The 13,855-nt window shown below is 44.9% G+C and overlaps 1 protein-coding gene across 2 annotated transcripts in view; it reads right to left on the bottom strand.

Moving 5' to 3' along the window:
* Positions 1-13,855, bottom strand: part of Ppil2 (peptidylprolyl isomerase like 2) — a 39,687-nt gene that overhangs the window by 21,936 nt on the left and 3,896 nt on the right. For both annotated transcript variants that reach the window (XM_078038833.1, XM_005334480.5), the window contains exons 3-10: positions 13,473-13,518; positions 10,543-10,605; positions 9,857-9,908; positions 7,757-7,808; positions 4,199-4,290; positions 3,081-3,170; positions 2,242-2,317; positions 409-569 (exon numbers count right to left, since the gene is read on the bottom strand). In XM_078038833.1, the coding sequence (XP_077894959.1) occupies positions 409-569; positions 2,242-2,317; positions 3,081-3,170; positions 4,199-4,290; positions 7,757-7,808; positions 9,857-9,908; positions 10,543-10,605; positions 13,473-13,518 (632 nt within the window). The remainder of the gene's footprint in view (positions 1-408; positions 570-2,241; positions 2,318-3,080; positions 3,171-4,198; positions 4,291-7,756; positions 7,809-9,856; positions 9,909-10,542; positions 10,606-13,472; positions 13,519-13,855) is intronic.

The following is a 13,855-nucleotide window of genomic DNA, read 5'->3' as shown; positions in this document are numbered from 1 at the left end:
CTCCCGAGCAACTGGGATTACAGGCGTGCACCACCAAGCCCAGCTTCAGACCTGCATATTCTAAGACTGCTGTGTCCTAAGATATAAACACAGTCCCTGGAGGCAGACAGCTAGTCACCCAAGTTCAGGTCAGGGGACCAAGGCATAAAGCAGCCCTTCCTCAGCTTGACCAACTCTTTTGTTCCTGGCTTACCACCCATTCTTTCACACTCAGTCGGGAGGACTGTGTGACCCTCCTCACCCTCTTGGGGCCCAGCTATCTCAGCAGTCCTAAGAGTTGAGTATCCAGGGCCCTTAGGGCCACAACAGTTCTAGAGAAGGTCCCAGCCACATCCCTTCCAAATGTATCCTAGGCTCCATGAGTCCCTGCCCTAGAATCACTTCACAGGTTCAGAGCTGCCTACTTACAGCATTTAGCTGGTCCACTTTCTTCTTCTCTGGGGCCTTCATGGTGGCTGCCAAGATTTCATCCCCTTTGAACTCCTTGTACAGCTCCTGCAGTGTTTCTCGGGTCTCAGTGTTTGTGTTTTTCAAATAATAAGATGGGTCCTGTTTGGCCTTTTCCTCATCTACAAAACAGCAGGGAGGTCCTGAGCAGCCAAGCCACAGAAGCATCCATAGATGGATATGATGGAGACAGAAATCCAGAGCCAACTACAGTAGCAGAAGCCACCAGAAAGTTTAGGCTAGGGTCACTAGATATGTTGTGGATCCCATACTACTAACATAGATTGTACTGCAGCAGCAGTGATGGGTCCACCAAGGCCAGATATTCTGAGCACACACAGTGCCCTGGGTACCTAGTCCCAGGCCTGAAGAGGTCTTCTCCATGCAGTCAACAGCAGTCTTAGGATGGGCGAGAGGCTTAGGGTTGACTTTTATTTTCTTACTTACATTCATCTATACATTCCCCCACTTTAATAGTAAATGTTTTGCTTTTATAACTTAAATTTTTTTTTCTTGGGCTACGGTTGTGGCTCGGGGTAAAGCACTCACTTAGCATGCATGAGGCACTGGGTTCAATCCTCAGCACCACATAAAAATAAAATGAAGATATTGTGTCCACCTACAACTAAAAAATATTAAAAAAATTTTTTTTCTTTTTCTGGGCACAGTGGCACACACCTGTAACCCCAGCAACTCATGAGGCTGAGACATGAGGATTACAAGTTTAAGACCAGCCTTAGAAACTTAGTGAGACCTTGTCTCAACCTAAAAAATAAAAAGAGCTAGGGATATAGATGACAGCTCACTAGTAAAATGCCTCTGGCCTCTGGGTTCAATTCCCAGTATAAAAAAAATATATCTACGTAGCTTGGTACAGTGGTACATATGCCTAAAATCCCAGCTACTCAGGAGTTTGAGGCAGGATTGCAAGTTTAAGGCCAGTCTTGGCAACTCAGTGAGACCCTGTCTCAAAGTAAAAATAAAAACAAAAATACAGAGGGTTGGGATATAGCTCAGTGGTCAAGTACCCCTGGGTTCCATCCCCAGTATTGCAAAAAAAAAAAAACTATTTAAAATGTGTTTGGGGTCTTTCCAGATATGAAATGCACCAGGCAGGATGGTGAATGCTGCTGGTTACTTGAAGGAAAGGAACAGCATACCTGGGCCCTAGACTTGGCCTCCAGGTTTCCGGAGGTCAGAGCTCCTCAACTGTGTGCTCAGCCTCAGCAGCCCTAAATTCTAACTGGTTCATACAGTGTGCATCACTGAGTATCTGGGATGCTGTTCTCAGCAGCACTGATGCCAACTACTCTTGGCCCAAGTCTTCCTGGGTCCTCAAAAGCAGCCTTAAGTCAGCTAAGAAAATTGGAGAGCTCCCACTTCATTCCACAGTAGGCTCCTTGACACTGACCTACCACAGGAAATAGAGAGACAAACGGCCCAGCTGCCCCCAAGACATGAGTCTGATGTCACCCAGAGCCTCCACCTCAGTGACACCTCTGTCAATACTCCCTAGAGAAAGCATTGGCCAACAGAAATCCAGGTGGGTGCCCATGGCCACCAGAGCTGAGGAAAGGAAAATGAGATGTCCTAGCAAGTCTGACCTTTTGGGGTTCCCATGACAAGCAGCTGGCAGATTCTCTGAATGTCAGACACTGAACATGGATTCAGGAAACTTGGGGCAAAGCTAGGCTGGGGCCAGAACCTTGGAGTCCCTGGACCCCAGGAAGGCAGTGGCTTTGCCTAGGGGGTGCAGCCCATGTTCCACCCAGACCAGTCCCTGGTTGTACGTACCTGGGTCTGTTATCTTCATGTTATTCTTAACATGAAAGAAGTTGGAGACATTGAACTTGTCCAAATTGGTGGGGTCCTACAACAAAAGAAAATACCCAGGAGAGTAAACCCAGAACTGTGACCAAACAGCTGCCACAGGCAGCAAAGGGTGGTGGTCATGTGCCCAAAGAGGAGGCCAGCACTGAGGGATTGAGCAGGCAAGGAGAGGGGATTCTGCTGCAGGCTGGGTGACAAGTGAGGATGAGTAGGGATAGGGCACAGACCATCTAGTTGCTCAGATGACTGGCAAACTACATCCTCTCCCTCTGAGGAACACAGTTATGAAGCTTCACTTGCTGCTACTGAATGGCCTGGTAGCAATAGAGCCAAGCTCCAATCAGTATGGAACAAGCCACAGAGGGGAACTAGTGGCTCCTATAGGCCTGCTCTAACCTTAGCTCCAACCTGGTGGCCCTTGCTTTTCAATGTCAGAGTTCTCATGGGTTCACTCAAGGTTCCCCAACAACTATAGGGATACCCTACTTTCATGCTGCATGAGGCATGTGCCCATTCCAGTCCTCAAGGTGACTGGAGCAGGGCCAGCCTGTATAGCTGCTATTCAGATGCCCTGAGATGGCTGTTGGAAAGAGATAAGGCCCCCTGACAACAGAGAGGCACTGTAGGAGCCATGAGAGTCACAGAGGTAGTTTCCCATGCCAAAGGCCAGGGTGGGGTTGGGGGTGCTAAGAGGCTAAGGAATCACAACCATACAATCAAGGGAGAGGTAATCAAGCTGGGCAGGAAAGAGAAACAGAACAGAGGTTATGGAGTGGGTTTTCCTTATAGGAGGCGACACTCACCTGGAGAGTGATGATGTCCTGTCGAGAGAAGGGCTCATCAGTCAACAGGTCCCGAAAGTTCTTTGCCTTGATGTTTAGCTGCTCCACTGCCTGCAGTCAGTCAGACCAAGAGTTACAATGCTCTGGGAGCCTGCAGGAAGGAAGGCCTGGTGCTGGCTAGATCACAGCACTACTGAGAGGTAAGGAATCAGGTGGAGACTACCATGGCTCCTGGCCACAACCCCTTCATGAAGGGCAGAGCTGGCTGACAGCACCCCAGACAGCAACTGGAACCCAGTGCACTCAGCACTCTTTGTGGGATGCTCTCAGGATACATTTTACATATTGGCCAACAGGCTCAGTGAGGCCACCCCCCACTCATTTCCATCTTCACTGCTCATACACCAGGCCCAGTGGTAGGACGAGAGACAGGTGGTGAGCAAGAATACAAGATGCCTGCCCTAGTAAAGTCTACTGGTGCTCAGCAAGGACTAACTAAGCCAATCCATGTGCTTTGGGCAAGAAGCAGCCCAAGAGTTCCTGGGACAGCACTGGCCACTGAGACTCTGAAAATGTCCAGGTGAGGAAACAAAAAGGCACAGGCTTTTCCACAAAGTAAGGCTCCTCCCTGCCCCTGCTCTGAGCAAGAGCACTTGTATGGAAACTGCTGCCTCCTATCCCTACATCTACTCCCTGCCAGAACTCCTCTCACCAGCCTGGCACTCACTCCTTCCTAGGGATATCTCTTTCAGGACATGGCCTTCCCTTGCCCAATGGGGTCCAACAGCTCCCTTGTAGCCCTGGGGGCCTGTTCTCTGAGCAAAGGTTCCTTCTTGGGCCTGATCTTTGCCCTCTGGGGTATTAAGACTCCCCGCTCAGCAATCAAAATTGCTTGGACTCAGAAGGCCCAGGAAGTACCTCTACACTTTTCTGGATCTGTTTGAAATGGGAAGGTACCCAATTGGGTCTGGGTAGGAAAGCTTGTGCTAGTGGCTATGACTATAAATCCCATGAGAACAGACCATGCTTGTTGTATTGGGTTCACTCCTAACCCCAGCCAGGATGAGAGAGTACACCCAAAGCACACACCCAAGAGCCTGATGCCAGATAGTCCCACATTCCCTGCAGTGAGGACCCACCTCGTAGGCATAGACATTGCCAGTTGTCCTGATGGCCACAATGTGGGTGTTATTGGTGAACACAGTGAACAGCACCGGGCAGTGATACTTCTCTAGAGAGAAGGCACACACAGGAAAGCCAGTCACCCTTGAGAATTTTGATCATTCCAAAGAAGACCACTGAGGGCCAAGGCAGGAGTGAACTCAGGCTGTGGGTCAGAGAAAGGGAGGAGGAAAAACCCCAAGAACCAGAGGGATAACAGCTGCTCAAGTCCTACTCCCAAGCCTCATTAGTAAACTCCTATTCATTCAGTAAATCCCTGCCTCACTTTCCTCAGATGGATGGACCTACCCTGTCCCAGGTGACCCCCACGCTAGTCACTCTTCCTCCTCCTCCTCTTGAAGCCATCCCTGCACAGGAAACAGCCCATTCTCCCAGTGATTTAGTCTTGACTGCCTCTCCTATTTCTCACACCTGTAGCACCCACCAGCCACACTGTCTCCTAACCTTCCTCATCTCTCACTTGGACTACTGTGGCAAATACCTGATGATCCCCTGCCCTAATAAGCCCCCACCCAGCAGCCCTGTCTAGTAAGTCCCAACAAATAAAACTCAAAACAAAAGGGAGGCAGGAACTTAAAGACTAAGGGTCTTAGCGATGTCACCCACATGTATCTGAGTGGAATTCTTTAAAATCCTGATTTGAAAACTATGAATAATGAGTAAACCATGGAGATTTTACCAGTGGGTACACATTTAATTAGACTAAGAAATGCCTATTAAATTTTTTAGTGCTGTAATGCTACTGTGACGATTTTAGTCCTTATCATCAGCAACTCAGTGAGGCTGTAAGCAACCTAGTGAGACCCCATCTCAAAATAAAAATTTTATTTTTTTTAATTTTTTTTTAAAGATAGAGAGACAGAAAGAGAGAGAGACAGAGAGAGAGAGAGAGAGAGAGAGAGAGAGAGAGAGAGAGAGAGAATTTTAATATTTATTTTTTAGTTTTTGGCGGACACAACATCTTTGTTGGTATGTGGTGCTGAGGATCAAACCCGGGCCGCACGCATGCCAGGTGAGCGTGCTACCGCTTGAGCCACATCCCCAGCCCCTCAAAATAAAAAATTTTAAAAAAGGGACTAGGGATGTGGCTCAGTGGTTAAGTGCCCTTGGATTCAATCCCTGGTTCCAATAAATAAATAAATAAAAATAAAACAGGCTGGGAGTATAGCTCTGTGACAGAGCACCTGCCTAGCATGTACAAGTTCCTAGGTTCAATCCCTAGTACCAACCCCCACCCAGTAAAAACATCCAACAAAAAAATGAGGCGAGGGCTGGGGTTGTGGCTCAGTGGTACAGTGTTTGCCTAGCATGCATAAGGCACTGGGTTCGATCCTCAGCATCACATAAAAATAAAATATTAAAAAAAAAAAAATGAGGCGAGGTCCTCCTATAGGCTCCCACCCAGGCTCTGTAGGATTGTTGTGCCTCCCATTGCAACTCAATCTCGACCATATCCTCTGCCTCTACTCCTTGCCCATGCTGTTCCAGCAACTCTGGATTTCTGATTGGACAGACACCCTCAAATGCATGCCCATTTCAGGGCTTTGCACTGGGTGTACTCAACTGCCTAGAATGCTCTTCTCCAGGTCCTCACTTGGCTTCCTGCCTCCTTTCCATCAGATTTACTCTGTGTGTGTGTGGTTTTTTTTTTTTTTTTAATAAATGAACATTTATCATCACTCCAGGTCAAAGTAATTTTATCCTCCTCAGAATACTGTGCCACAATGAGCTAATCGCCTTCAAAGTAATCATATGCAAAAAAATAAATAAATAAACAAAAATAAACAAACAAACAAAAACTCTGGTCCTCCTGAGGCTCTTTCCCCTTGCCTTGTTCTGCTTTTTTCCATGGCAGAAACAACATCTGACACACTGTCTGGTTTTCTCCCCAACTAGAAAGTAAGCTCCTCTCATTTAGGGAAATTTGGGCTGCTTTGTTTACTACAAATAATTCCTGAATGAGAGGCACATATTGCGGACCTCCCTAAACCAGCTGATCACAGAGTTGGGTAGTCACTAGAGTGAAGCTCCTGATTTCATCAACATATAATACTGCTTTTTTGCTGAAGCTCATTTACTCATGATCTGCAAACCCAGTGTTGACTGTGAAGCAGACTCTAGGGTTAGTCAAGAGGGAGGGGTCCTAGCCTCCTGTGCTCTCTGCATTCCCCTGGAAAACATACACCCAGCAATCACAACAGCCTAAACCACAACATCTACATGGCCAAAGGAGACCAGGGTTAGGGCACAAAGGCCTCCAGTAAAATTAGCACCTTAGATAGGAACAATGCAGGATGGTCACATCAGCCCTGGTATGTGGCCAAGAGACAAGAAGACATTTCAAAATATAAAGCAGGAAGCCTTCAAACTGGGCTGGGGCTTTAAAAGTGATGTTGACAAACTGGGTGCAGTGGTACACACTTATAATCTCAGTGTCTTGGGAAGCTAAGGCGGGAGGAATACAAGTTCAAAGCCAGCGTCAATAATTTAGCAAGGCCCCCTAGGTAACTTGGTGAGACCCCGTCCCAAAATAAAAAGGGCTGTGGATATGGCTCAGTGTTTAAGCCCTCCTGGGTTTAATCCCTGATACAAAAAAAAAGAGGAAATAAGAAGCCCAGCTAAGAGACCCCTCCCGACCAACCACATCCATGGCCTAACTGCCCACCCTGACTGCCTCCAGCAATGATTACACACCTCATGCCCCACAAGGCCCTATTATACCCACAAAGGCCACTGGTTGTTCAATGGACTGAATGCCCTTGTCCAAAAAATGATTCTCTGCCAACTCACCCCCATTTTAAAACTATCTGGACCTTTATGAAATCATGTGGTATTTTTTTAAAAATAAATGAACATTTATCATCATCCCAGGTCAAAGTAATTTTATCCTCCTCAGAACACTGTGCCACAATGAGCTAATCACATTCAAAATAATCATATGCAAGACAGTATAAGTTGAATTTTTAAAAAGTTCAAAATATTGTTTTCAAACCTAAGGATAAATCATCATGTAGTATTTTTTGAGAAATTAAAAGCAAGTGTCTAGCTTGTTCAGAAAGAAATGAGTGAGGGCTGGCGATGTGGCTCAGTGGTAGAGTATTTGCAAAGCCCTGGATTCAATCAGGAGGGAGGGAGGGAAGAAGGAAGTAGGGAAGGAAGGGAATAAAGGAAAAGAGGAAAGGAAAGAAAAGGAGGAAGGAAAAGGAGGAAGGAGAGGGAAAGAAAAAGGAAGGAAGAATTGACAAAAGAACTTGGTGAGGGGAGGGGGGTATGAGGGTAGGAGGGACAGTAGAATGAATCAGACATTATTATTCATTATTACATCTATGTGCATCTATAACTACATGACCAGTGTGATTCTACATCACGTACAATCAGAAAAATGATAAGTTATGCTCCATTTATGTATGATATGTCAAAATGCATTCTACTGTCATGTATAACTAATTAGAACAAAAAAAGTGAGAGCAGGGACCCCATGAGCCATTCCCAGAGCTGGCTAAAAAGAGACTTACCTTCACTGTTCTTGGAAAAGTTCAGCTTTATCAGGGACCTACCATCAAGTTTCTGAAAGACACACAATAAATAATAATAAGAGCTGGGTGTGGTGGAGCATGCCTCTGCAACTCTGGAGGCTGAGGTAAGAGGATTCCGAATTCAAAGCCAGCCTTAGATACTTAGCTAGACCCTGTCTCCAAATAAAATACAAAAAAAGGGCTGGGGATGTGGCCCAGTGGTTAGGTGCCCCTGAGTCCAATCCCTGGTACCAGAAAAACAAATAAATAATAATAATAATAATAATAATAATAATTGATAAGACATGTGAAGAAATGTGAGGCTGAGAAGCCAGGTGAAAACAGACAGGCTGGAAAGGTCTTTGCCCAGCCAATCCTTTATAGCTACAGAACAGAGCTCTAGAGCTCTAACTGCAGGGACCTCTCTATGCACACCACAGGACATTGCCAGGACTCAAAAGGGGGCTACAGAATGGTGTGCCTAGGAGGGTACATTTATATAATCCACCATCCACCCCTACTGGCTCTGAGTAGAGCCCATTTTGTAAACACATATGCCAACAGAGGTGACTACTGAGCTGAAAAATAGGACTAAATGATAAGGCTACAAGATAAAAGCTGGTTTTATACTCCTGTGTTAATGCAGGAATATTCAGAGGTGAAAAAATTAAATTATGAGAGCTATAACCCTAATCAGTCCATCCTAGTTTAAATGAATTCGCTGAGTGGTAACTGTAGGCAGGTGGGGAATGACAAAAGGAGGTGGGTCACTGGATTGAGCCCTGGAGGGACTCATCTTCCCTGAGCTCCTGAGTCCCCCCACCCCTTCACATCCTTGTGGCAGTGAATATTTTTCTCCACCTCACCTCAGAGGCCAGAGCACAACTGAGTCAACTGACCATACAGTGAAACTATGTGCCCAGATAAATCCTTTTCTTCTCTAAGTTGTTTTTGTTTAGTATTTTGGTCACAGTGACAAAAATAGACTAAAACACAACAAAAATAAGAAATTTAATTATTACAAATTAAAAATCTTTTACATTAATAAAAATAAAAAATTAATTTTTCCCCTATAAACAGAAAAAAAAAAATCTACCCATTGTTGCTCAGGACATAGGGAACTCCTCCTTCACATGTTGCTATCAAAAGTGTGAAGCAATAAGATGGCTTCGGAAGGTAATTCTCTAGTAGCTGCCCAAACTGAAAAGGTACCCATCCTTTGACTTAATAGGTACCCATCCTTTGACCCATCCTTGGACAGATACTTCTACTTGCCCAAAGAAACATGCTAGGGACAGTCCCTGTACCTATGTAATGGCACACAAGTTAAAATCCAGCATAGTACTCCCACAAAGAAGGATATACACTACAACACAGAAAAGGCTGTGATTTCTGCACCAAGAAGTTCAGGTTTCTAAGCAACGCATACAAAACAAGATACACAGGTGTTCATCCACTATGATCACATCTGTGGCCCAAGAAAAGGCATATGTAATAGTGCCTCAGTATAGCAATCAGTTCCAGGACCCCCCAGGATATCAAAATGCATAGATGCTCAAGTACCTATGGCACTGTATTTTCACAGAAACTATATACACCTGTAGATGAGAGTTTTTGTGTGTTTGTAGTATTGGCAATTGAACCCAGGGCCTCCATATGCTAAGCAAGTCTTCTACCAGTGAGCTGCATCCCCAGTCCTTCTCTATAAGACTTATAATACCTAATACAACGTCAATGCTATGTAAATAGTTGTTATACTGTATTATTTAAGGAATAATGACAAGGAAAAATTCTGTACATTTTCAATATGGACAAATTTTTTTCAAATATTTATGATTGGTAGTTGATTAAACATGCAGATACAAAATGTACTGACACAGAGGGACAATGTACATTCTTATATTCATGATCATATAGTGGACATTTCTAGAAAGGAGTGGGTGTGGTGAGGAGAGGAAGTCCTGTCACTCTTTACCCCATGTGTACTTGCTCCCTATGAATGGTTCTCTACTAGGTCCATGTGTCCATGAAAATGACCAGGACAAAATAAAGGCAAGAGGACAGCTCTCACCAGCATCAAATTTCTACTTGGCCACCTACCTCTCCATTGCTGGGGTTAGTCCCATACTTCTTAAGCCATGGAACGATATTCCTGAAGGGAAGAGAAAACAGAAAGTGTCACTAGGGCTGAGGGTGTAGCTCAGTGGTAGAATGCTTAGCATGTGTAATGCCCAGAGTTCAACCCCCCAAAAATGAAAAATATAAGCATAATGCTTCAAACTACAGCACTGTTGACTGGTGGTCAACACCAGAGGTGACCCTGATGCCCCATCCCTCCAAAGCTTGCAGCACAAACCATTAAGTACAAGGCACAGGTCCTAGAAGCCTTCATTATGGCTCTAATTTTATAAAGTGAAGAGTCTCTAGTCCATTAACATTCCAAACTGATGCCAATTAAAACCCAAAGACCCTCACATACAGAGAATGAAGAGCAACTTGAACCCACTTCTGGCAGGGACAGGAGCAATTGCCAGTTAAAGCTCTTTATCTAAGAGGAAAAGGGATACATCATAGCAATACTGCTGCCATGTCCCTGAGGCCCTGGCTATTCCTTCTTAGTCACCAACAGGCTCACTCACAACTCCTGAGACTGCTGGGATTAGGATCTGGTGACCCTGGCATTGCCTCGCTTGGCACTGTCTGGATGCACAAACCCAACACCTCCTTCCTTAGTGGGTGTCAACAATCTCACCATATACGTAGATCAAAGTTAAGGTAAAACTCACAGCAAGTCAAAGACGACACCTTCTGGGGTGCAGACAGGGTAGACAAAGGGCTGCAGAGAAAGACTGAAAAAGAAGTCATTCCTGGTCAGCTGCTAGACACACAGATTTCACCATGGGCTGGCCAGTCACCCTAGTACTCACCTTTGGCTTCCTTTCTTCAATCATTCCTCTAACAGTTCCAGGCTTCTCTGCATAGTCTGCACTGGTGGTCAACACCAGAAGTGACCCTGATGTCCCATCCCTCCAAAGCTTGCACATAAACCATTAAGTACAAGGCACGGGTCCCAGGAGGTGCCACAGGGCCTTAGAATCACAATAACCAGGTTCTCTCACAACCTCTGTATGTCTATAATATTTTTGTTATCAAAACTGGTCTCTGGGGGCTGGAGTTGTGGCTCAATGGTAGAGTGCTTGCCTCGCATGTGTGAGGCACTGCGTTCAATTCTGGGAGGGAGGGAGGGAGGAAGGAAGGAAAAATAAATATAAATATTAAAAAAAAAAAAAAAAAGCTGGTCCCTGGAGGTAACCTTGGGGAGGCAGGACCAGGATTCACTCTCCAAAACTTCATGCAGCAGACAGGCCAAGCTTTTATACTGAAAGCTATCCTCCCAAATCCTGTGAGGGATGATGGGGCTACTATGGTCTGGGGTGCCCTGTCTTCCCCTGACCACAGAGTGTATACATAGTCCCTCACATTTCCAAGGAGCTGCCATATGACTAAGTGAATACCTAAGTCCCCAGGAGCTCTCAAGAAGTTCTCATACATGGATATAGGGATAAACATCTGAAGAGGTCCTGACCAAGAGCCATTTTCCCCTCATGGAGTCTGCTGAAGAAAAGCAGAACCTACCTGGTGAACTGCCTATACCAATACTCTTTTTCTTGCATGGATTTCTGCGATAGCCATTCAGAGACCTAGCTGCCCTGAATTCTGTTTATACATTTTTCACCTATGAGTTTAGTCAGCACAGGTCAGGGCTTAAGACTTAGATAGCCTGGCAACACTGTGACTTCGACCCTCCTAAGCTCTGACCAGGATTGGCCTGGGGACCTCCCAGAATGCTATTCAAGGGAACCCTGGATGAGCAACCTGGCCACCTCCGTCTGTGGCCCCACCTTCAATGCTAACTACAGCAGTAATAGTAGTGCTATTGGTAAGTATTCAGAGCTGGAGCCAAAACCAAAGCAAGCTCCAAATACCATGATGATGAACATGTAACTGCTCCCCAATAAGACCTTAAGGGTCATATGCTCAAAGCACTTTTTTTTTTTTTAGTTGTAGATAGACACATTTCCTTTATTTATCTTTTTTCATTTTTATTTATTTTTAATTTTTTTTAATTGTACTTGGACACAATATCTTTATTTATTTTTATGTGGTGTTGAGGATTGAACCCAATGACTCACATGTGTGAGGCGGGTGCTCTACCAATGAGCTACAGCCCCAGCCCTTATTTTTTTATTTTTATGTGGTGCTCTACCACTTAGCCACAACTCTAGGCCCTCACAGCACATTTTTACTCCTAACCTAAGGTAGTTAAAAAATAATTGAAACTAAGATCAGTGATCTCTTGGAGGAACTTGAATCAAGAATGATTCATTTCCATCACATCAATTAATATCCAATGTGAAGACCACATTCTTACAGACTGATTACAGATTCTACTATGGGGAGGGAAGAAACACTAGCCATTGAGGCTGCACCTCCCTGAGCAGGTGCTGCTAAAGAGGAATAGTCCCCACTAACCACTGTATAGGTGGATCCTCAAGGTCCTGGGCAAATGCAGGGAGGCCCGGATGTTGGGCTGAAGTAACTAGGCCCTCAGGTCTCCCTGCACCATGGATTCCTCTGCCCATTCCTCACTGCACTGTGGTATCTGGATGACCTCCCTCAACTGGGGTGCCAGCATCACCAGGACAGCTTTGTCGGCTCTCAAGGGTCACCCTGACCTTCAGAATCAGAATTTGGGGATAAGGAAGATGCTGTGAATACAAGGATCCAGGGCAGAAGTGACCATGGCTCAGGCTGTGCAAACCTCAGGCCTTAGGACCACCAGACCTGCCCACTCTCCTAACACCCCCTCACCCTGGAAGGGGCAATGTAAGGGGTTCATCAGTCGAAGCCCTGATTCTCCAACAGGCCCCCCACTTCTGTTCATAACCAGACCAATCTGGCTGGAAGCAGCATTTAGGTGGCTCTGCTTCTGGGTTTCTTCTCATCCGCACCAGTGCTTGGGTTCACATATAAGTAGAGAAAGGCCTCATGATAACATTACTCTTGCTACTGCTGATGCTGCAATTACTTAATTTCTCTAACAAGAGTAAAGTGTTACAAGTGTGGGCCTGGGGTCAGACCACTGAGATCAATACTCAGTGACCAATCTTTCCAGATGTGATACGTGACCCAGGTGCTTCAGTCTTCTAAGCATCAGTTCTCTCAACTGTAAAATGGGTTAACAACAAGGCTTACTATCCTGGAAGGTAAGAATGAGGTTAAAAAGACAAAGACTGTAAATACAGACACAATAAATAAAAACATACACTACCTATCATCATGGTTAGGTCCACTACCTCCCATTTCAGGGAAAATCCAGGTGGAAGAATATAAATAATCCCTACCTAGTCCTTCAGATTCACTATAAGATAGTACATAATGAGCATCCCTAATCTGAAAATAAAATCCAAAATGCTCCAAAATCCCAAAACTTTGGAGTGTCATATCAGTGCTCAAAAAGTTTAGGATTTTGGAACATTTTGGACTTCAGATTTTAAGATTAGAGATGTTTAAGTGGTAAAGTCTATGAAAATATTCCAAAATCTGAAAAACTCAAATCTGAAACACATCTATCTGGTCCCAAATATTTCAGAAAAAGGAGGTCCAACCATATATCAAAGAACCACAGGGAAAGATAAACATTCAGAACCCTTACCTGCAGTGGTCAAAAGGTAATCGACGAAAATTTGTTTGTGGGATATCTGTTTAAAATGAAATTAAAAACACTAAACTCATTTGTAAAATATTTCATCTATGTGCACCTAACAACAATTAAATTACATTTTATAAAAAAGTTAATGCAAATTACCTAGTACAGCATTTGCTATGGATTTAAAGTTTTCTGTTTGTCTGTTTTGGTGCCGGGGACTGAACCAAGAGCCTCAAGCATGCTAAGCAGGCTCTATCATTGAGTTACACCTCAAAACACATGGGGTACACCAAAAAGAATTTAGAGGAAGCCTGGCACAGTGGTGCATGCCTGTAATCCCAGACATGCAGGAGGCTGAGGCAAGAAAATCGCAAGTTCAAAGCCAGCCT

Source organism: Ictidomys tridecemlineatus, chromosome 2, assembly GCF_052094955.1.
Source record: "Ictidomys tridecemlineatus isolate mIctTri1 chromosome 2, mIctTri1.hap1, whole genome shotgun sequence".
NCBI lineage: Eukaryota > Metazoa > Chordata > Mammalia > Rodentia > Sciuridae > Ictidomys > Ictidomys tridecemlineatus.
The sequence above is the reverse complement of the archived record's forward strand: the minus strand, read 5'-3'. Positions and strand labels throughout refer to the sequence as shown.